Below are 22,462 nucleotides of genomic sequence, written 5' to 3'. Positions count from 1 at the left end.
TTCTAGGAGTCACCTGCACATAGAGCTCTTCCTGCTTAATTCTTCCTGTTTTGTTCATGAGACGACATCTTCCGGGACATAGTAAATCTCCTCTAGAAGAAGCAAGTCTGTGTGGCATGAAGTAGCTATGCACCTACTAACTGCAGTTTAAAATAGGCTTTGATTTAATCCATGTTCAAAAGTAAGCCCCCCTTGTGAAATGACAGAGGCAAGAGTTTGGAGAAAAAGAGGCAATGACTGTAGCTTAAGCAGCCCAGATATGTGTAAGGGATGCATCTGTTGTGGTTTGTGCTGTTTCCCCCCTGTTGCCATGAGGAAGGTAAGCATTACTTGCTGTAGATCTTTTGTCCCTTCCTCAGATAAACCAAGGTCAGGATTGGTTGGCACCTGATTGGGATACTTTAAAACAAGGGAATTTGGTGACAGATCCAAATACAAAAGCCCAGAACCTTTCTGCCCAGAAAGAGGGCAAAAAGGTATCCTGCTTCTGTAGATAATAATTTCCAATTGGAAAAGAAGTAATTGTTACTCACTGATGGCTGGGTTGTAATGGAACTGAGTAACCATGACAAAGAAGAAAATTAATGCAAGTTCCTGGCTTCTTCAGGCTACCCACGTAAGGAGTGGTATTGGTATCAGTGGGAAGCAGATTCTGCCGGTTCCCATAGGACAGGATGGCAGAGTGTGGGGGCAGTTCCTTAGGGGTGCCCCAACTGTGGCAGGTGGGCATGCACAGAGCTGCCACCTGCTGTGGGCACTGCTGAACCCTCCGCCCGCTCCAGGCAGGGCTCGTCACAGGCTGTCCGTTGTGATCTGTCATCATCTCTGCACTGGGGCAGCCCCACGGTCCTTTGCCTCTTGTGGTGATGTGCTCAGCAGGTCTGGCCAAATCATCACTGAGCTCCAAGTATAGCTATTCCAACGACAAGAGTGTGTTATTATCTCTCCACTTGTCTCCAAGCTCCAACTCTGGTATTTACATTTTATCTACTTAAATTTTATTGGTGTTTTCAGCTGAGAAATTGGTTTTCATTTCCACTCTTAAAACAAAACAACCACAAAATAGGGTGTACTCTGTCTCTGATTGCAAGCAGCTGTCATGGTCCACTCCTAAAGCAACTCCACTGTGGTAGTAGAGAGTGACTGTAAAAGGTGGAATTTAAAATCTAATGTTTGGGATCCTGATTAAATCGGGTTATATAAATTACTGTGAGCTAAAATTAAAATACACACACACACACACATATTAGAAGTGTGAGCGTACGTGTGTATTTTTCTTTTTTACTTCCCAGATGGACTTTCTGTTACCTAGTAATCCAATAATCTGCTTTCCTCAATCTAGGACATTTGAAAAGGCCAGTGAGTATTTGGGGGCAAATTTCCTTAGTGCAGAAATGATGTCGTGCTGATGTGAGGCCTTAGGGCATGGCATGCAGGCTGCCTACCCAAAGTTGGTGTAAGTCCAATAAAGCTGTTGTAGTTCAGCAACCCAAAATCTGGACTTCTTGTCTTCTTTGCTCATCCACTTTGGCAATGCATTAAGGAGTTTAATTTAAAAGATTAACCTAAGTCAAGTCAGCTCGTTTTGCATTCATTAATATTACTGCATACCAGGAGTAAATTTGTCCTGACAGCTGTTCTTTCCCAGATCCAGCTGCGTTGTTGGGAAGGACCATCTTTTCAGCTGTTAGTTTTTCTGCCCTTCTGCCAGAAAGTACTGTTCCCGCTGCCCTGCTGGCAGAGGACTTTATGTGAACTTCATTAGGGGTGAACACTCCTAATTCGCTTCAAGGAAGAGCCATAGGGTTAAGCTCACATCACCTATTTAGGAGCAAAGCTCACACTGATGGTAGGTAGGGATGGGAGCAGCCACCGGGGAGACAGGTTGAGAAGGAGAGTGGAGTAACCTTTTATACTGGCATAGCTGGATTTGATAGAAAATAGATATTTTCTACAGGTGTGTTACTCACTGAGACAGTGAATCACACATTAATGGCTAACCTGTGAGGCACCAGAATGAACAGCACGTGCTGAAATGCTTTATTACTCATACGCTGACAAACAACGTAAAGGTAAAACGCAAGATTTATCATACAGCTAATAATATGGTGTTGAAGATGACTGCAGTTGAAGGCATTTCATTTTGACATTCTTAAACTTTTCAGCTTTTCAGTTGGAGTAGTATTTCTTATTTTTAAATTTATTTCATTTTGTTTAAAATGGTTGAATGGACCACCATGTTTTTGGTAGGATGAAGCACTTCAAGCTCATCGGTTTTGTTGCTGTTTCTACTATATGGCTCTTTTTGACTCTCAAAAAAGTTCTGTTTCAGTTAACCCTGATTTTTTTTCCATGAAACGAGCTATTAATTATTTGCCCAAATCATATTGCTATGAGGGCAACTAGAAGGTAGCAGACAATTCCCACAGGAATATCCCACAGTCACATTACAGAAGAGTTCTGTTTTCCCATAGCTTTGGTTTGTTTTGACGTTTCAAAGCAAAACTTTCCAAGAAACCTGCAGAACATACTTGAACTAAAAGTCTACTGCTGTTCTCAGTGTCCCATTATGTTAGTATGTGGCTTATGTCTCATAACCTACATGATAAACATTTCTAAACTATAACTGTCTTAAATATGTGAGCGCTGCTTACACGTTCAGGTAGTCCTGTGCCAAGTATGTAATACCATGTTCCTTAGAGAAGTCTTCATATCCTAGCCAGTCTGCAGTTAAGTGTCTGTGATTTCCATGTGCTTGCTTTTCTGCTTTTTCATGTTCTTTCTTGGCTATGCCACTTGAGTTATCAGTAAATTGAAAACTTCAGCCCTGGTTCTCTGTAGCCAGGAGGTCGATTTCACTGCGTAAAGCTCCACTGTGTTTGTGTTAGTCTATATACAAAAGCAGCCAAAGTGAGTTTTCCAGCCGCTTTCAGAGTAGACCCCTCCAATGCTGGAAAAGTCATTCTGGGGTGGAAAGCGCTGTTGAAGGGTGGAAGCAGTCTGGACACATCAGGCAACTCCCAATATAGAGTGTTCGTGTGAGCTTTCCAGATTAAATACTTGAAAGTCGGAAGAGTCCCTTTTATCTTTGTAACAGAATTTTCACAGCAATGTCCTGCAAGTCTGTGCTGGTCACGTAGGGGATAGGTTTTACTAGTCTAGTCTAGGCTCCTTGCTTTTGCTGTCTCATACGTTAGAGATATGGTAATTTTCATAGAACAGAAATTACTTCTGAGACAACTGCGTTGAGAGAAGAGGGACATCTACTGGTCACAGCATCGCTGAATGAGGACAGAGTACCAGGGAGTCCTGCCAGGCCATGTCTGTCTTGGTAAGAGTTGGGAAACATGGTTCTATTCTCCATGGGTTTCCTGAACCTTCAAGCTATCAAGCCCTTGACTCTGACAGCCAGTCACAGGCACTGAATCCCAAAATCAGAGGGCAGTGCCTTCTTGCCTCCCCAGCATTCCCAATGCTTGAATTAAGTAGAGTGCAACTGTGGAGAGACACCACTGAAAAAGTGAAGGTAAAAGCATCTCAAGAGGTCTGGATAATACTGACCTCATCTATAAATAAGCCATGGATGACCTTGTCTAGAATTTCATGAGCTGTAGGTTACAGTTATTTTTAGCCTTTCATAATTTTTGCCCTTTTTAACCCTCCTAAATGAGAGGTCAATGGCTAAAAGAGAGCTGAGAGGTCAAACTTATCTGTGCGCCCTGCCACTGTGGCCTGTGTTTCATCAATGAACCCCAGCTAACGCAAGGTCACTAAGTGCCTCAGAAGCATTTGAGTACTACAGCAAAATCTGAGAGAGTGCTTCTTCGATCAATTTTTCTTGCACCTTTTTCTTACAGAGATATTTGATGATGTTGGATCTTGTTAGAGAAAAACTACACAGTCTGCTTATTCCAGCCTGCAGTGTACTTAGATTTGGACCTCTTGTGTCAGCCTAAGGATCTGTGTTTAAGGTGTACTTGTCTCTGGTTTTGTTTCTTTTCATGGTTGTTGTTTCTCTAGGATTAGATAGCAGGGCCCAGATTCCTCTTTTATATGAATCTGGAATAATTCTTGGTAGATAGAGAGCCATATGGGAGTTACATTGACAGATTAAAGGTACTGAGCCATATTTTCAAAATCAGAAAATACTTAGAACTAGCATCAGTAAGAATCAAATGTATCCTGTATTTCTATCAAAAACATTTCGTAACTCTACTTTCTGTAAGACCCAAGTGAAGTGTTTCCTATCTACCTCATTTCAGAATTTCATCTTGTTATAGGATTTTCCTTCTTTGGAGAGGTAATGATTTGGAAATGCTGAGCACAGAAGAAGAGAATTGAGGATCTTTATCCCTGTGTTGTGGTTTAACCCCAGCTGGCAACTAAGCCCCACCCAGCCGTTCGCTCACTCCCCCCTGGTGCGATGGGGGAGAGAATCAGAAGACTAAAAGTGAGAAAACTCATGGGTTGAGATAAAGACAGTTTAATAGGTAAAGCAAAAGCTGCACACGCAAGCAAAGCAAACCAAGGAATTCATTCACTCCTTCCCATGGGCAGGCAGGTGTTCAGCCATCTCCAGGAAAGCAGGGCTCCATCACGCGTAACAGTTACTTGGGCAGACAAACGCCATCACTCCGAACGTCCCCCCTTCCTTCTTCTTCCCCAGCTTTGCATGCTGAGCATGACACCATATGGTGTGGAATAGCCCTTTGGTCAGCTGGGGTCAGCTGTCCCGGCTGTGTCCCCTCCCAGCTTCTTGTGCCCCCCCAGCCTCCTCGCAGGTGGGGTGAGGTGAGGAGCAGAAAAAGCCTTGACCCTGTGTCAGCACTGCTCAGCAGGAATGAAAACATCCCTGTGTTATCAACACTGTTTTCAGCACAAAGCCAAAACATAGCCCCATACTAGCTACTGTGAAGAAAATTAACTCTATTCCACCCAAAACCAGCACGCTCTGTTTACTTACACAGGTTTACATGTCTTTCAGCTTCATTTGTAAAATAAGGAGTGCTGTCATAACATATAAGCAAGGCTGCTGCTATATTCTTCATAGCGTGTTAGCTGAGAAAAATCTGAGCTCTTCTTTCATCCCTCCCACAAGGTCATCAAACAAGTGTACGTTAAATCTGGGAATGGTTTGTTGTCAGGAAAGCAAAATATTGCCAGCTTGACATTTGTCACAGTATTCAGGCTTTGAGTATTTTGTGAATATCTGTGCACTGGATCACAGTGCCTTAAAAGTGATTATGAAGATAGTTGTTATTTGGAGACTATTCTGTCTCAAAAGGACAAAGAGTCTGAACGTGTTGCACTGAGCCTGTATATTAATTTATGGATGAGGAATTTTTTTCATCTTACGTCATTTTGCTTCTATATAGCATGTTCACAATCCAGAAGCATTTTTTTTTCCCTCAGCTCTCTTATTCCCAGTTAATTTGGGGCCAGCTGATAACCGTGGGGAATATTTGATGAAATGCTCCAGAAACTGCTTTAGCCCCAAACTGAAGTAGAAGCAGCCAGATGCTACATTGTAGTGCAGCTGTGTGGTGTGGAACAGATAGGCAAATGTGTCTCTTGAAATGCCACGTCTTGCCCAGGGGGCATCGTGCCAATGTAAAGATGATTCATAGATGGACAGAGACTCTTAGGTTACTCCCTTGCTTGGTGCCAGCAGAGAGGTGATGCTTTTGTGGTTTATCACAGTGTTTGGCTGTAGTTCTGTGCTCTTTTGGTGTAAGAGAATGCAGTTCCCGATTTGGCATCTCTACCAGGAAAGGGCATTATCATTGAAAAAAGATTAGGGAGTCCTCTAAAGTGGGAATCATCAGGACAATTCTGCAAAGGAATTACTTGGGAAGTGGTTAGTGTATTGATTTCTCTCTATACTTGTTTTTTTCCTAGCAGTGTTCCTTTTTGGCAGCTGTTCTTGATGTACAGAAGTAACTTCAGAACTGAGTGCTGGGTAACCTTACTTTTAAATATTAGATTTTGTTGTATCTGGTGTAGTTGCAATCCGTTGCCTTCAAATCAGAATGGATCTGTGTGTGCTTAATTCCTGTGGACATGGTGACATTGCCAGTACTGCACCAATGGCATTTTTTAGCAGAAAAAATGGGAATTTTGAAAGACTGAAGCTTATGCACAACGTGCATTTTGCATAATTTAATTTTGCAAGAGTTTTTTGTTTGTAGTACATATGCGATTTTACTTTATGGGTCAGTGTTGAAAGGTTGAGGAGCTTTTAAGGGATTACAGACTAATCCAGATAATATGAGGATAAATTTTTGTATAGCTGTGACAGTATTAATGCAGCAGTAATGTTACATTTTACGGTTTAAAAAAAACAAAACAAAAACCAAAAAAACAAACCACAAGGAAACAAACTTAGATAGTTGGTGATAGTTGAATGATGATAGTTGAATTTTGACAATTGTAGGAGATTGAAATATACATAAGACTTGTTCAGGCATTTATCCTGAAATTATCACAAACACTATTCCTATGTCATCTTAGGTGAGGGAACATTTGTAGGGAAAGATAAGCGTTCCCTAAGTCTGTCAGTGGCTTCCAGTTATATCAGTTCTAATAAATAACATTATCTCTCCCCATGAACCTTGCTTTCTTTATATCCCTAGACAGTACATCCATACTATGACTACTAAGTAATCTTATTCTTGCAGTTGGGAAAAGAGAAATGGGAGGGCAGACTGTTATTGGTGGTTGTTTTCAAGCACGAAACCACACCTGAGAAAATCCCAAATGCAAGCTCTTCTCATAAGTCAGACTTCTATTTTCAAATGATTCTCAGATACACACTTATTCTATTTGTATGCATATTTTATGCAATACGTCTTAAAAAGGATAATTCAAAAAGGAATATTTAAATACTAATAAATGTCTTAATAAATGGCTACTTTTCCTAAAGCAAAATAGATTTATAAGGTCCATTTTTAAGGGAGTCTGATTAACAATTTATTGTTTAAAAAGAAGTTTGTGATGTGCTTGTAATGTGTCATGAGTACAGGGGTCTGCTTAAGTGTAGTTTATTGGATGAATTGACACGTTAGACCTTGTTTTAGCCCATAGGGAGTTACTGCCTGCAGTTTACAATATGCCATTTTCCAAAGATGTTAGTATTCCTCCTATATAAATGATGATTTTTTCATCTGTTTTGCAGATGTACAGCAATCATTCATGAAAAGAAAAATATACTCATCTGTATCTCTTTAGAAGTGTCAAATTCTGGATCCTGCCCAAGTCAGTTCAAGTTGCATGCACAGAATTTGGCCAGAAGCAAGAAGCTTCTTTATTCATAAGGTTAATGTTAAGCAGTGGACCAAATCCCATCTCAGTTCCACCAGTGTAAATTATCTGTTGAGTAATCCTAGCATTACAATAGTATAATTGAGATCGAACTTGGCTTGTAGTGCTGTCATTTCTTTTCTCTTCCTGTAGCTTTATCCTGCCAGGATTCTTGCTGAAATTGATGAGTGTTCATGTTAGGACCTAATCCTTAAGCTTCTTCTATATACTGCAAAGTCTAGGTACAAGCTATAGTAGAAAAATATATCCATAAAAAGGAATTACACAAGTAAGTGCTGTAATGCTGCTGTTGGCTGAAAGTCATCCCACTGGTTACTGGAATGTTTTGCTTCTTAAGGACAAAAGCAAGAAAGCAAGCAGGATTTGAATATGGAAGGGGGTGTTAGATGAGGTCAGTGTCACAGAACAATTGTTGTGCCTCCCTGTGGTTTGCTCTAGCTTATTAACATTTTGTTTCATTCCTTTTCTAAAACTGGACCAGTTAAATATGTCATCACATATTGTATAATGTTGCTTAGTAATAGCTAATATTGCCAGCCGCAACTGAAAGGGAGGCATCTGTTTATACAGGCTATAAATAGAAGGCTGCTTAAATCAATCAATGGACCGCTTGCCTTTGCTGGCAATAAACTGTTTTAATAGCACCACTGATGCTACATATAGTACTTGGAAGAATGGAAAGCACTATCACTTTGTTTAGTGAAGGATGAAATAGTAATGGGTAAAATGTGGCTGGACTTTTCCATGGTGTTATAGGCTGTGAAGTGGGCAGTTTTTTTCCTCAACTCAGGTTATTAATATTATCCATTGCTGCAAGGAAGAAGAGTCTTCTCCCAACACAAACTTTCTTACTCTTTCCCTCCCTAGTTTTCCTAATTTGGTGTTTCTGTATTTTCGTGTTTTTCAGCAATGGGTAGAAGGGCTTGGATCCATCATACATAACTTTAGAGCTAACAATGTCAGTCCAATGACATGTCTCAAGAAACAGTAAGTTACTTTCTTTCCTCTCCTTTCTCCTTTATTTTTCTGTCCTTGTATTTTCCTTCTTGGAATTAAAAAAAAAATAATTGTTTTTCATAGTTCAACATTTGCAATCACGAAACAGTGTAATAAAGAAAATGGTGATAAATTAGTTTAGGGTTTATCTTTCATTGTGACCAGAAGAGGTCTCAAGTCTATATCTGGTACCTGCCCAGGAGAATTTATAAGAGATTTTATAACTGCTCATTTGATTTATTGATATTGTATGTTTTAATTATTGTCTGGTTTGTTCTTTCATTGATGCATATGCAAACAAAACCCCATGAGTCTTTCTTGTCTTCATGCTCGTATTAATTGATGTACTGATTCTTTTGGGGTGCTTTTTGCCTTTACGGTTACAGAACTGCTCTGCCTCAGGCATTAAAAGGTTACAGAAAAATGTTTTTATTACAGAACAATTGTTTGTTTGTATTCGTTTCACAGACATGGCAATAATCTAAATATAAGTGTCTAGATGCCAATTTTAATAAATAGTATTTTTAAAATATTTCATTCCTAATTTCAGCTGGATGAAGCTGGCGTTTCTAACAAACACAAATGGGAAAATTCCAGTTCGGAGGTAAGCACAATTGGGAATTCAAGTTTTTATCAGGTACTGGTTGTATAATGTTAATAAAATTCTGTGGCTCAGTAATTAAATATAATACCAGTTTTATTACTAATACATATGTAAAAATAAGTACAGAACTCGACATACTTAGCTGAGTTCCATATCTCCTTGGTAAGCTAGGCAGGACTTCTTATCAGCCTAGTAATTTTTTTCTTAGTCTATTGTAATGAAGATATGAGTGCTTGTAATTGTTTTCAAAGTCACTAAGAGCATCAGTTTTCTCAGCTTAAAACTCCTCAAACTCTGAGATGGGTTTTTCTGTTGTAAAACTTCATAAAATACTTATCAAAAGAACCATAAAAACTTGCAGGCCAGTTAAGTAGAGGACAAAAAGGTACGTTTTAAAATGTAGTTCCTTTTAAAAGAGACAGATATAGCTCTGCCAAAAATACTTCTGCTTTTATAGGAACCCCCAGGATAATATTTGGTTTTCTCCACATGGTAAATGAATCGTTGGGTTAGTTGTTGTCAGTAACAGAAAAGCTAGAACAGTGTATTTCTTTCTGTACAGCTATTAACTATTACAAGTTACTGATTTTCAGTCCTCTCTGGCTAGGCAGTAATTCTCCCCCCTCCTGCTCTAGAAATTAATTCTTGCTGATACATTGAGCTTCTTTCCTCTTCATGCAGTATGTGAAAACCACACTTTTGGGGCATGCTGTTTTTTCATAAATAGAAACTCACAGAAGGGAGCAAGAAGGAGGACTTCGTAAGATAAGCCTCACAGAACATTTTTTTTCAAGGGAGAAAGAGAGGATTTTGCATCTGTAGAGTCTGCAAAAAGACAAAGGGCCTGTCATGCTGCCTTCCAGGTTTCTTTAGTTTCATGACTCAAGTGACACCTTGACAGTGTTAAGGCTGCTTCACTGTATTAATCTTTCAACTTTCATATTGCCAAGCCCCTGCTTATTTCTCAAACTTGAACTAAACTGCCATGAGGCACCTTCTGTGCAGAAGTCCCATGAGGAATATCAGCTGAAGGGTAAAGATGAGGGAACAGTACCACAGGGGGCAAATTCATTTTCAAAACTTTAGAGCTTTATGCCTGTGTTTGAACATAAGAGCTTTATTTCTCAATATGAATTTATAGTGCACTGGCTTGTCTGAAACTGTTTCTGCCTTGAAATATTTTACCTTGCATTTAGCAAGGCATAAATTCTCTCCATTGTGCTACAGCACACTGATTTGCACATGCAGACGAGCCTGCATATTGCTGAAGAGAGTCCAGTCCACTGGCTCCAGTGTATTAAATCTTCCTGCCAGACCTGCAGTTTCAATTTGAGAGGACTGAAATGGTCTCTTAAAGTTGAATCTTTTTTCTTAAAAATGTTTCCGGTTCCAAGAGCTTGTTTTTTCAAATTTGCACTATTTCCAGGTTGACATAAATCAGTCTCTAGCAGCTTAATTCATTGCAAAAGCAGTTTGCAGCATAAATTTGTAAGGGACCTACTATTCCGTGCTGTGCAGGGGGAAGCTGAATATTCTTTACACCTGGATGCTCCAAGGAATGTGCGGGTGAAATGTGGCACCTTTTTGGGGCTCGTCCGGGAAGCATGGTATCACCCGCTGAAAGGGCTAGGAGAGATGTCAGTGAGAGGCTGGAGGAAAGGTGTGGAGGAGGAATGTGAATGGGGTGGGAAATATCAGTCTGCTCTGTAGACCTACATTGGAAAAGACGGTGAATCAGAGCCCTGATGGAGGATGGCAAGATCATGAGAGTAGCCTGATCCAGCAACAGCTTCTTATCCTGAAGTGGGACACAGGCACCCAGGTGTCTCAGCACTGGGCAGCCTGGGATGTGGGGGACTTAATTGCTTCCCTCCTCCTCCCACAAACACTTAGTGCAGAGAAGGAGCGTGGAGAGATAAAAGAGGGAACAGAAGGAGGTAGATGCATAAGGAGAAGGGTATGTGTATGAGGAAGGCAAGCCAGGAGGCACTGGGAAATGTGGGCAGAATGGCTCTGCTATGCAAGATGCAACAAGTTTCACTTTGTTTACCCAAGCCTACCCCCAGGAACTCTTTACACTGCTTTAAACCACTGATGCATCCCCTTCAACTGACCTCCAGATCGCTATGGTCAGCCCCTCCCATATACCTGTTTTTAAATGTTATCTAGTCAGCCCTGCTTCATCAAACCTCTGCCTCCTTCTGCTGCTCAGGGACTCCTGTAGCAATTGCTGTAGCTCTGAGGATATGGATAGGAAGGTTATGCTCTCAGAAACAGAATACTCAGCAGATCTGTTAAGCTGTAGGAAGGTGTATCACAAGATCACCTTTATTTCATTTTTACACAGAAGTGCAGTAAAACACAGAAAAAAAAATCTCACCTGGGAAATCAGTGCTCCTTGCATTTCTTTTCAGGTTTAAGACAGATTTTTGCAGCTAGCACATGGCCATAGGGAATGATGAACCTTGAGAAGGTGAAACTCCTTAGGCTGTCAGTGGTAAATGGCATAAATATTCCTGACTCCTCATTAGTACAGTTGGGGGTTGCAGAGTCATGAAGATTCTTCTCACCTACTTGTAGATTTTAATGTCTGACTCTGGGGCATATATCTATTACTATCAACCTGCGGTGTTCAGCAGAGAAGAAGTTCTGGCAGTTAGTACTGCAAAAACCTTAGGAGAGCACCAGATCTGTCTTTTGGGCTTTAGTAAATTTTAGCAGTCTGAGTCTAGAACTACATCCACAGATCTTACAAGGACAGGGCATTTGGTAACATATTTTGTATTTTCAGATTTTAACGCTACTGTAAATGATGACGAAAAAGGTCAGCATTTGTTAGAAAAAAAATTTCTGCTTGTGTTCTGCAGCTTTCTGTTGGCAGAAAATGGATTTTCTACATGTGCAAGTTGCACCTGTTCAGCTAGAGCCTGTTTAGAAATTAGCTTTGCTCAATCTATGCTTATCCCTTGTATAACTACATTTAAAAGGATTTAAGCTAATTTAACCTCTAACTATGAAAATATTAAAAAAAAGCTAAACTATGACAAATGAGGCTTTAATCTGTTTTACAGTAGTTTGATTAAGTTAATTTGAAATTATGCTTTTTTAGTAAATATGTTTTGTATCGATTACTCCAGAGTGCTTGGAAGAAGTCTGTTTCAATACTTAGATGATGGTTGGAAATCATAGTTTTAGATAATTTCTTGTACAGTGTAGGCAGTGGTACTTCTAGTTGTAGCCAAACTGATAAATGCAGTGGAGCCATGATAAAAGATTGATTTGAACAGTTTCTGTGTTGGCTTGATTTTTGAAGTAATGGTTGGAAAGTGGTGAAGGCCTGAAGTAACCAAGTCATTTAATCCATCAACAAGCACGATAGATTCATACCCCTCAGTCCCAGATTTGGGAAGTATTTTAAATATTTACGAGGAAGTACGTTGACATGTTACCATAAAAAGCCCCAAACCACTGAAGAACATGAGGAATAAACACCTGTATATATCTGTCAAACCAGTAACTTGCCTGCATCTGAAGTAGCCCAGTTTTCTTCCAAGGCGTACTCAAGGTGAATGTAAATCTGCTAGGATGAAGTCTCTTCTGATAGAGGGAAAAGTAGTTTTATTTACAATATCCTTAGCAAAATGAAAGTGTTGTGCTGTATTTTTACAACCTTTTCTGATTCATGCAAGCTTTTCTAGACTGCTGCTCTCATTACAAATTACTGTTATGTTTGCTGTCATCTCTGGTGAAATAAAAAATAGTTTGGCATCAAAAATAAGTTCCCTGCAGCCATGTTGGCTCACAGTTTGTGATTAATTACGTACGCCAATATTACATGTTTTACATGACATTTATTATTGTGGCCCGATTCATTAGAAAAGACATAGAATTTTTTACAGGGCTGGAGACAGGTTGTAAATTGTAGAGCTAACATTACTCTGTGTTTTAGAATTAGTAGAAAAATAGACGCCTGAGATTTTTTAAGAAACAAGTGCCTAAATTTAAACTCAGTCTGTATTTTAGTGAAAACATCTCGGTACTTATCAGCTTTGGAAAATCAAATAACTTATTTAGGTGCCTAAACAGGGACATAGAAATCTAACTGTTATAAGAACCCAGTAAAAAAAATTGGCCAAGATTTGTTAAAATACTATTTTATCATTTAGATCTTTCACTTCCTGATCTTAATTTTATTAGTATGAAAATATTTACATAGGCAGTTTAGAGTGTTTTAGAGAGTGAAACAACTGTGAATTGCTATGGCAACAAATAAGAGCAACAGTTTGTTTCACATCTTTCACCATGTGAAATTATTTAGTATGCATGAGATTAACAAAAAGTCTCAGCAAATGTTTGTCTCGCTTGATGATAAAGAGCAACATATTCTCATCAGGTAACTATAAAGTCCTTCCAAATGTATAGCTTTTGTTAGCATTAGAAATAGATATTGGATACAGACTTCAGTTTTAGTCTACAGATTGAGACACAAAAATCAAGGCGTTGTGGGACACATCATTTTAGCTTAGACCCTAAACAGAAGGAAGGAGAGCTGTCAAGTTTGGATCTACTTTTCCAGAGTTAGAGGTTATTCAAACTCATCTCAAATGGAAACAGAAATAGACCAGACGCTTTCACATTAATCATACCAAATAGCTAAGCTTTAGTTGGATTTATTTAATTTCAGGTGAAACCAGTTTGTCCGTCTCATGCATGGTGAAATCACCCCTGTTTTGCAGAAGGAAGTGGATGTTACTCAGTTTGGTGGAAATATTTGAATGCCAGCTGAGACCTACTTAAATAAGTTGTGCATAGTATGTCTAGAACAGGGATATCCATAAGGTGAGGGAGCATTCAGAGGGAGGAGTGAGCACTGCAGCTGGTGAGCCAGCAGGGAATGAGATTCGACATGCACGTGGGAGTCTCTTGCTAGCAGCGACTGTTTGAAAAGGAAAGAGGAAGAAGCTGCCATTGGAAATGGTTCATGCCTACCTTATGGGTGACCTGGGAGGCATAGATTAATGCTTGGAAAGGAAGGGAAGTCACCACAACCAGGAATGGCTGGAGGCATAAGTCTCCTCACTTGTAGAATCGGCTACTTTTTAAACACAGTCATTTATCTATGCATAGAGTTGAAAAGAGCAAATGGAATAATGCTTTGCACAGCTCTGTTTCCCAGTATATTGGAAAAAACCCCTCTCTTGCTCTTTTTGCAGTCCATTATTTTGATATATTTTCTAATGGATAACTTGCAGGCAGAGCACTGCTGCTCTGTGAAGCTTAGAGCACTTTTTCAACTCCACTATTACTTGGAAGATGCTTACATTCATTAGTTTAAGCCAGAGGAAAATGTTGGCAGTAAAAGCAAGAGAGAGAGAACTGATTGTTTAAAAAGTGACTAACATTTCTCCTTTTGTTTCCCCACTCTTTTTTGTTTTAGCATTACCAGAACCTTTGCATCAGGTAAAACAGAAAAAGTGATCTTTCAGGCCCTTAAGGAATTAGGTCTTCCCAGTGGAAAGGTATTTAGTGGTTTTGAATAACTTTTTGTATACTAATAAATTGATGAATCATTCGCATTCGTAGCTGTGATCTAAGTCATTTGCATCACATAAAAACATGCCTGTTGTTCATGAGTAACTTATTAATCACTGTAGGTTGTTTACTAAAACCAAATGTAATTAAATCTGTATGACATAGTGGTCCTTAAACCTCTTAGATGAGGCTTCCCGTCTTTTCTGTAACAGACTACCTTTCATTCATTTATATGAAGTACATGAGCACAGAATATGCACGTAATACTTTTTTTGTTGCACGCTGTCCTCTCAGTTGTATTTCTTGGACTCCTCCTGCTCTTTGCTCCCTTCCGTTGGAGACCTGCTGTCCAGCTCTGTCCCACTTGCAGCAGGAGCCCCTGCCAGCAGCCCCAGAGAGGTGACAGCTGGTTACAGTTGCAGCTAGTTTTTTCAGCTTTACTCCCTGCCCAGTCTCCCTTCTTTCATTTTGGAGACTCCAGCCCTTGGTTCTTGGCCTGACTGCAGCCTGTGAGGCTGGTGAGGGGCAGCCCTGCAGGCTCAGCAGCTTGCTGTCTCCAGCTGGGGAGAGGGGGTGTAGAAAGACATGAATCCCCGGCCGTAGCAGTGCCTGGCACCTGAAGTGAAATTTTTCCTCGCTGCCACAGTTCTCATCTTGTTCAGAGGAGGACATGATGCTGAATGTGTTAGCCATGTGTTCCCTCCCTCATGGAAGTTTTACATACCCCTGTATGAGAGCTGCTTTGCTTTTTAAAACCATTGCACCAAACCTGGAACTTTTTCTCAATGTTCCTTAGCTTCAGTATCCTGAAGTTTGTACGCTATTTTAGACTTTTGGGTTTTTTTTATCTTCACAAGAAAAATAAAGACTGTTTTCCAGTTCTGTGTTTATGTAGAATTAATGTTACCGTGAGGTCAGAATATAAGCACAGCAAACAGATCTGTGATAAAGATGAATTAAGAACTGTTTTCAGAAAATACAAAAGAAACTAGATAAGCATATACTAGGTAAAGAGCTAAAACAGTTCTCGGTTGCTTTTTCTGATATAAGATATGCTCTTGGGAAAAGAGCATATAAGCACTCTTTTGCTGGATAAATGAACCTTTGCATTTTGTTGCAGAATGATGAAATTGAGCCTGCAGCATTTACTTACGAGAAATTTTATGAGCTCACCCAAAAGATATGTCCCCGAACTGACATAGAGGACCTCTTTAAGAAGATGTAAGTTCAAAGTTAATATAATCTTGCTTTAAACTCATTTTGCTGTATTTTTAGTCCATATCTAATAGTGACAGAACACTGTAAAGATTATCTAACCTTGGATCCTAGTAGCATCAGCAGTATTTTAAGACAAACTCAAGTCTGTGTTTTTCCCCTTCCTTCCCTCTCAGATTGTTAACGTAAAAGTTCACTCTGTATTTTAGAGCAACTTTTACATGAGTCCTTCCCTCTCAGATTGTTAACGTAAAAGTTCACTCTGTATTTTAGAGCAACTTTTACATGAGTTAGAGGAAGCACCTGGAACTTTTTTTTTTTTGCATTGGCTTTACTAACTACTGTAATTTTAACTTGCTCCTTTAGGTGATTAACACAGTATGTGAACTAATTAAATGAAATAAGAAATTTGAAGTTTAAAAAGTTTCTTCACTCAATTTATTCTCAGCTGGAGGACTTACATGTTGTTTTATGAAGTAATGTTTGTTAAGTTATAGGAAGTATGGGACATATACTGTGCCAAGCATAGACAGTTAGTATGTTTTCTGTGACTGTTCATTTTGAGATTATAGAGCTACTTCAGGTAGAAAAGTAGGTGGTTTTAAAAGTATCAACAATGTCAACATGTAAATCATACCTACTGTAGCATCGTATATGAAAACTTACGTTCTCTAATAAATTTCTTTTCAGCAATGGAGACAAAACTGATTATTTAACGGTAGACCAATTAGTGAGCTTTCTAAATGAAGTAAGCTTTTTCATACATTAACTACCATACAAGTCTGTCTGCAGTGGCTTGCTTCTTCCAGTCTTCCCATTGCATGAATCATGCCATTATTTGCTATGCTTTTGATCCGCTGATCTTTCCATTATGGTAACATCCAGGTGCAAAAATCAGCTCCAACCTTGTATGTTGTGCTTTCTACGTGTTGGCTTTGGAGATTGCATCTGTTGATTACTTGCTGTTGTATTATGTTGTGTGTTACGTATGTTTTATACATTTTATACTGTTACATTCAATGCAGTTTCAACTAAAACACACCCAGTATTTTATTATAAGCAATTACTTTACCTGTAGGCCACAGCTAAATATATCTGCTAATCCTGCTGAATAATAGAAAAAATGAAGTAGGCTTTTATAAACAGTGGTTTCATTCTTCTCGACAGTATTATTTCAGTCTACTACAAATCTAAGAGCTAAGAGGATATTTTAAGAGTTTGTATATGATTTTTGAAATACTATGTGTGCAGAGTAAGAGGAAATATTTTTATTGCCGTATTTCCAGAATACAGTTGTTGGCAAGAGTATTTAGTATTTCTTAAAAACATCATGAGTGTGCGAAGTAGTTCAGTAAACAGCGTGGGGTTGGTTTTTTTTCTATTCCTAAAGCACAGTAAGTTGCAGAAGACTGACTCATTCGGAATTGCAACAATAAATGCACTATGTAGATTTGACAAGAACATACACAGGGAAAATAGGCATATTCTACTTGGTTTTGTACCAGCAGATTCTTGTCATCTGGAACATGGATAGCTGCTTCACCTCTCTGCATGACCTTTTAGGGACTGGGTGCATTACCAAAAATCTCTCCATCTAAAATTATTTTACTAGTTATAAATCTATTTTATATATTTATATAGCTATATGTAGTTATTTATGTATCTGATACTGCTATATGAAGATTCAAGTAGTAAGTTCCCCATATATCAAATTTAGAATATCATTTTCTTTTTCAGCAGGGAATGCATGCCTTACTCTTCGCCAAACCTGAATTACATGTAGAAATAGTATTCAAAAAGAAAAGCAAGTGAGAAGATTAACAGCTTCAGGACTAATGGTTACATACTTGGGGCCTTAGTTCCTATCCACATAGTTCTCTCTCTTAGCAAATTGGAGCACATGCTTAATCTTACTACTGTGAGATGTTCTTTTGTCACAGCTATTTACAAAGTTCAGTGTCTAAATGTTTGCAGGACTGGGATCATAGCTAAGGCATGTCATTTTTGCTTCTGCATGGAAGAGAGAAAGGATAACATTGTGATTTAAATTATAAATTATCCCCTTAAAGTACCCTAGCCCCCCCAATTCACTTGCAGCGATACATACACTTCACTGCTTGAAGCACACAGCCCTGTCTCCACCTTGAACCATGTTAGCTTCTAATTCTTTTTTTTGTGTTAATCCTCATTTTTCAGTAAATTACTACTTTATCATTATTTTAAAATTGATCTCTGTAATTGTTTTAGTTTAAAGTGTGCTTCCTTGAAGCCCAAACTTCTGAAGAAGAGCTGCCAGCAATTGTAAGAACTTCCTGGCTATCTCCAGTAACTGATTAAAAAATTAAAATTGAATTGTTGTGCTCTCAGTTTTCTATTGTTTTAGCAGCTCTTTTTACATATTAGAAGCCTTTTTTATGGGCAGTATTGGAGAAAGATGCATCTTGTTGGCTACATTCTTACCGACACAACACATTTTGCAATTGGCAGTCTTGTAGTTGGCCCTTTAGTTGGTGACCAGAGCTGGGAAAAATTAGTCAAGTGGTTTTATAGAGTAGGACATTCATTCTGATGACTGAAAGTAATGCCTTTGGCTCTGTGCTGGAGGTCTTTTGGTCTCCAAATAGAGTTTAAAGTTTTGGTAATGATTTGAAAAGCAGTAAATGACCCAGAATCTCCCTCCTGAAGTGATCGTTTCTGTCCCCTTGACAGGTGGCCAACACTGCAATTAGCAGTGGTGTTTAATGCTGGAAAATAGAAAAAGATTCTTATCATTATATAGGAGAGGGGAGTTACTTGGCAGAGCAATTCTTCATGAGAGTCTTTAACCTAAATTATTTTGAATTCAGTAACCTCCAAGGCATGCTGCAGAAGCTCTAAGCGTTATGGGTTTTTAAGGGAGCATGAGGATACATTACTGGGTATGAGTGGAGAGTGAGCTGCTTTCCTGGAGTTTTTCCAAACTGATGTCTCTATTTGACCTTTAAATGCTGCTGGCTGACAGCTGATTTAATTGTGTATCAGTATTAAAGCTTCTGGGAAGTTTTTAGAAATTTAATTATTGTCAGGCACGGAGTATTTTGTCTAGGTCTTCTTTTTTTAAAGTCAAATTTTGAAAAAAGAAAATGTAGTAGAAAAAGCACTGAAATCACTACTATTGAGATTTGCTCCTGCCATTCATTTGCAGCAATAAATTAATAAGTCAAGTAATGGTCAAAATGGAAATTCAGTAGTCTGACCAGGACTCATCCTTTCTCCTGGGAAGGAGGTATGAGGAGATCCTTTTCTATACCCCTCTCTCCCACTGCCCCCCTCTTTCCCACTTCCTCACTCTTCCTCCCTCCCTCCCTTTGACTCGCTCCTCCTCCCTCCTTCCCACTTGCTCACTTGCTCTATCTCCATCTGTTTTTCATCTCCACAAAAGGACACTCTTTTTACCACTGCACAGGACAAATTCAAGAGGCAAAATTGGTTCCAGCACATTATTAACTGCTGCGCATCTCAGTTTGTGTCCACTCAAAGAGGAGACTGGAGGCCAGGTTGGGAAGGCTAAATGATCTTTCTCTCTTTGCAGAATCATACAGGCATGCTTTCTCCCCATGCTTTTAGATGGTTCACTCTCATATGGTTAAGAACGTCTAGTGTAAGGGTGTCCTGGCTAATATGGTAACTAGAACAATCAAATGCAACTTTGTTGGACATACACAATTAGTCCTGGGGCATGTTGTCTTTCTAGATGAAACTTCATGCTTTTAGTTTTGGTCAGCTTTTGTGTTACAACTTTCCTGTGCCAACAAGCTCAGTAGTGCAGAACGTTTCCCCAGGAGATGCTAGTAAGCATTCTTCCTTTTTTTTAAACAAAACTTCATCATTTGTCAATTTTGCTTTATTTTTTAAACTAAGTAAACATAAAGACATGGTTTTGTTCAAATGGAAAATTGATAATGAGTGATGATCGTTGCTGCAAGAAGAATATTTTGCTCTTAGCTCCATCCGATAACTCTGGGACTCTTTCTCAAGAGGAGACTTTTTGCTTTATCCCATTTATTTTCTTCTGTTCGCTTATGACTAACTGTAGAAGAAAGAGAGTGGGGAAGAGCACTTTTCGTGAGTTAAGAACCTTCCCTACTATTTCTTACAATTTTTTTGAAGTGATGTATTGTCACTAATGGTATAAAGCTTGTCATTTGTCACAGTGGACTGTACTGTTGCATGCCAGTGTTGTGTTGCTGTTGTGTGCTGCTTAGCAAGTTATGTCCTGCATCCATCTGCTCTCATACCATATTTCATCTGAGTTTTACTTAGATATCCAGACAGCCGATCTGTAGTGAATGAAACTGCTGTATTTTAGATGCTGCAAACTGTCAGTAGCATTACTTGAAAGATCCCTCCTTAATTGCATGATTAAATTGGCATTGGTTGTAATTTCTTGGAATTAAGCACATGCACCAATGTATTGGTTGTAAGAAAAGAGATCAAGTGCTTATTTTTGATTGGATATTGCTTTTTTTCATGAAAAAAATGTCAAAAAGCTTACACATAAGGAATTACAGCAAATGCTGATAGTGCTGTGCCAAGCCATATCAACACCATCCTGTCCACTCCAAATTATTGATCACCAATATGGGGGTGGCCTGTTACATTTCTGAATTCTGCTTAAACTAAAGCTTGAAAACTGTGCACCTACTGGGGTAAAAGAGTGTTTTCACAGTCATATTTATTTCTTTGTTTTATTGCATCTGCTTACATGCCACTACTCCGTTCAATTCTGTTTTTAATTTTCTTTTAATGGAGAATCAGGCACACAGTGTGCAGCTCTAATTCAGCATGGAGAAAAACAAAAGTTACCTAGCACACTACTAAGTGAAAACTTAAAAACTCTGAGTTTTAGTAGTGTATTAGAAATCACTGCTAAATTGTATCTAAATATTACATATATTATAAAATCCTAATATTGTAAATAACTGTGGATTGAGGAGATGATACTGCAAAGCTCTTTTAAGTTGTACATATTTCTTCTAAGAACCTATGCTGTTTTTTGAATAGTTAATAACACAATGTTTCCACGATTCACAAATAATCATCAGTTGTTGCATATTTCTAAACTCGGGTTTCAAATTCTGTATTTATAGTATAGCTTTATTTTACTTTTAATTTTTACTTTAGCTGTAGATGTTGCTGAAGACATGCATTTTTGCAGAGGTGATTACAGTGCCATCAGTCAAGTCTGTCAGTTTACATGACCTGCAAAAAAGAGTAGGAAGAGAGAGAATTTACAAAGAAGAGAGATTTAGCTATTTATTTTGAACACTTCATTTGCACGTATTACCACGTGCAGTAATTACTTTCATGAACAAGCGAGAGTAAGACCAGTTATACGATTGCACTGGATTGTTTTTTTGAAATATTTTTATCATCAAACTGCCTAGGTTTCTTATGAAAGATAAGGTTCGTTTTCTGTCTAAAGCTAAAGTTACTGTTGAATAGTCTGTAAGTTTTAGGGCTCTTTTTTTTTTTTTTTTTTAAATGTCCACTTCTTTCTTTCTCATCTGCAGTAATGAAATGCTCTTGGATGATAGCCATGCACTATATTGTTTTGCTGAATTCCGTTGTTTTCTAACCTTAGCATCAACGAGATCCTCGGCTCAATGAAATTTTATTTCCCTTTTATGACACAAAAAGAGCAATGCAGATAATTGAGACATATGAGCCAGATGAAGACTTGAAGAGTAAAGGTAAATGTGGGAGGGAATTCAATATTCACTGGTTTTAGGCATTTGGGGAATTTGTTCTGAAGCATCCAAACTTTTAAAAGGGAGCTTACAATCCTTGTGGTCAGGGCGCAAGCACTTGTGTGGCCACCCACAGCAGGAAACTGATCTGCTGAAAAATATCTCCCCCTCAAAACCAGTGATTTTTTAGAAGGATTATTTCCCTGATCTAGTTTACAGTGTGGCTACAGAGACAGCCATCCTAATACAAAATGGGAGAGGCTGGGATTGAGTAAATGGGGAACAACATAGAGACTCCTTCTAGCAACATGGCAACATGCATGTGGCTATGGCCAAGGTCTCAGAGAGACTACAAAGCTGTACGGATATTGTGTAAAAATAAAAAATAAATTACCATGTGTGCCATTGGATATGCATCCACCTACTTATAATATAATCTGTATAGTGCTTGAGGGCAGCAGCCTAGCTTAGAACAGGGTGTTTTACGTGGGTGCATCGAAAAATGTTCTCTCTTGAGCAAGAAGATTGCAGGAAGTGTCACCAAGCCATTCTCGAACTGCTCGTGTCCTGAGCTGCCATGGGTGTTGGAGGTGTCAGTGGTTGAACTTGGCTCCCAGTTCTTCTCCATTCTGCTGAAATAGCTGTGTTGGGATCAGCCGCAGAAATTAAAAATGTTGCTAGCCCTATCTGTCCTCTGTGCCCTTTTGCTGGAAGTTACTGTCATTGTAACATGCAGAGGAGGAGACTGCAGCCTTGCAAAGCCCATAGACCTTCAGGCATCCTAACAGGAAGCCACTTTCACTAGACATTTAGGCTCATGTATCAGGCTAGCACTGGAGAAGCTGAATAGCTTTTACACATCCACTAGGGCTGCCCCTGCTGATGAAGGATGTGCAAAGCAGACAACAGAAGGAGACAAGATCTTAAACTGCTTCAGGAAGCCCAAGGCAGCTCTCACTCAGTGCTGCAGCTTTGTTGGGTTCCCTGTGTGCCTTTATGTTGCTTTATGATCACCGGCGTTGACACCAGCAATGCCTTCCACAGCAACATCTGCCCCTTTCACTTT

The 22,462-nt window shown here is 39.0% G+C and overlaps 1 protein-coding gene across 3 annotated transcripts in view; it reads left to right on the top strand.

The window, feature by feature from the left end:
• PLCB4 (phospholipase C beta 4) overlaps positions 1–22,462 on the top strand; it is a 214,694-nt gene that overhangs the window by 128,049 nt on the left and 64,183 nt on the right. For all 3 annotated transcript variants that reach the window (XM_072857452.1, XM_072857453.1, XM_072857451.1), the window contains 6 exons: positions 8,228–8,307; positions 8,867–8,920; positions 14,358–14,439; positions 15,573–15,673; positions 16,358–16,415; positions 21,291–21,399. In XM_072857452.1, coding sequence (XP_072713553.1) covers positions 8,228–8,307; positions 8,867–8,920; positions 14,358–14,439; positions 15,573–15,673; positions 16,358–16,415; positions 21,291–21,399 — 484 coding nt within the window. The remainder of the gene's footprint in view (positions 1–8,227; positions 8,308–8,866; positions 8,921–14,357; positions 14,440–15,572; positions 15,674–16,357; positions 16,416–21,290; positions 21,400–22,462) is intronic.

The sequence above is a fragment of the Ciconia boyciana genome, chromosome 3, assembly GCF_034638445.1.
Source record: "Ciconia boyciana chromosome 3, ASM3463844v1, whole genome shotgun sequence".
In the NCBI taxonomy this organism is placed as follows: domain Eukaryota; kingdom Metazoa; phylum Chordata; class Aves; order Ciconiiformes; family Ciconiidae; genus Ciconia; species Ciconia boyciana.
This window is presented reverse-complemented; position numbering and strand designations above follow the sequence as displayed.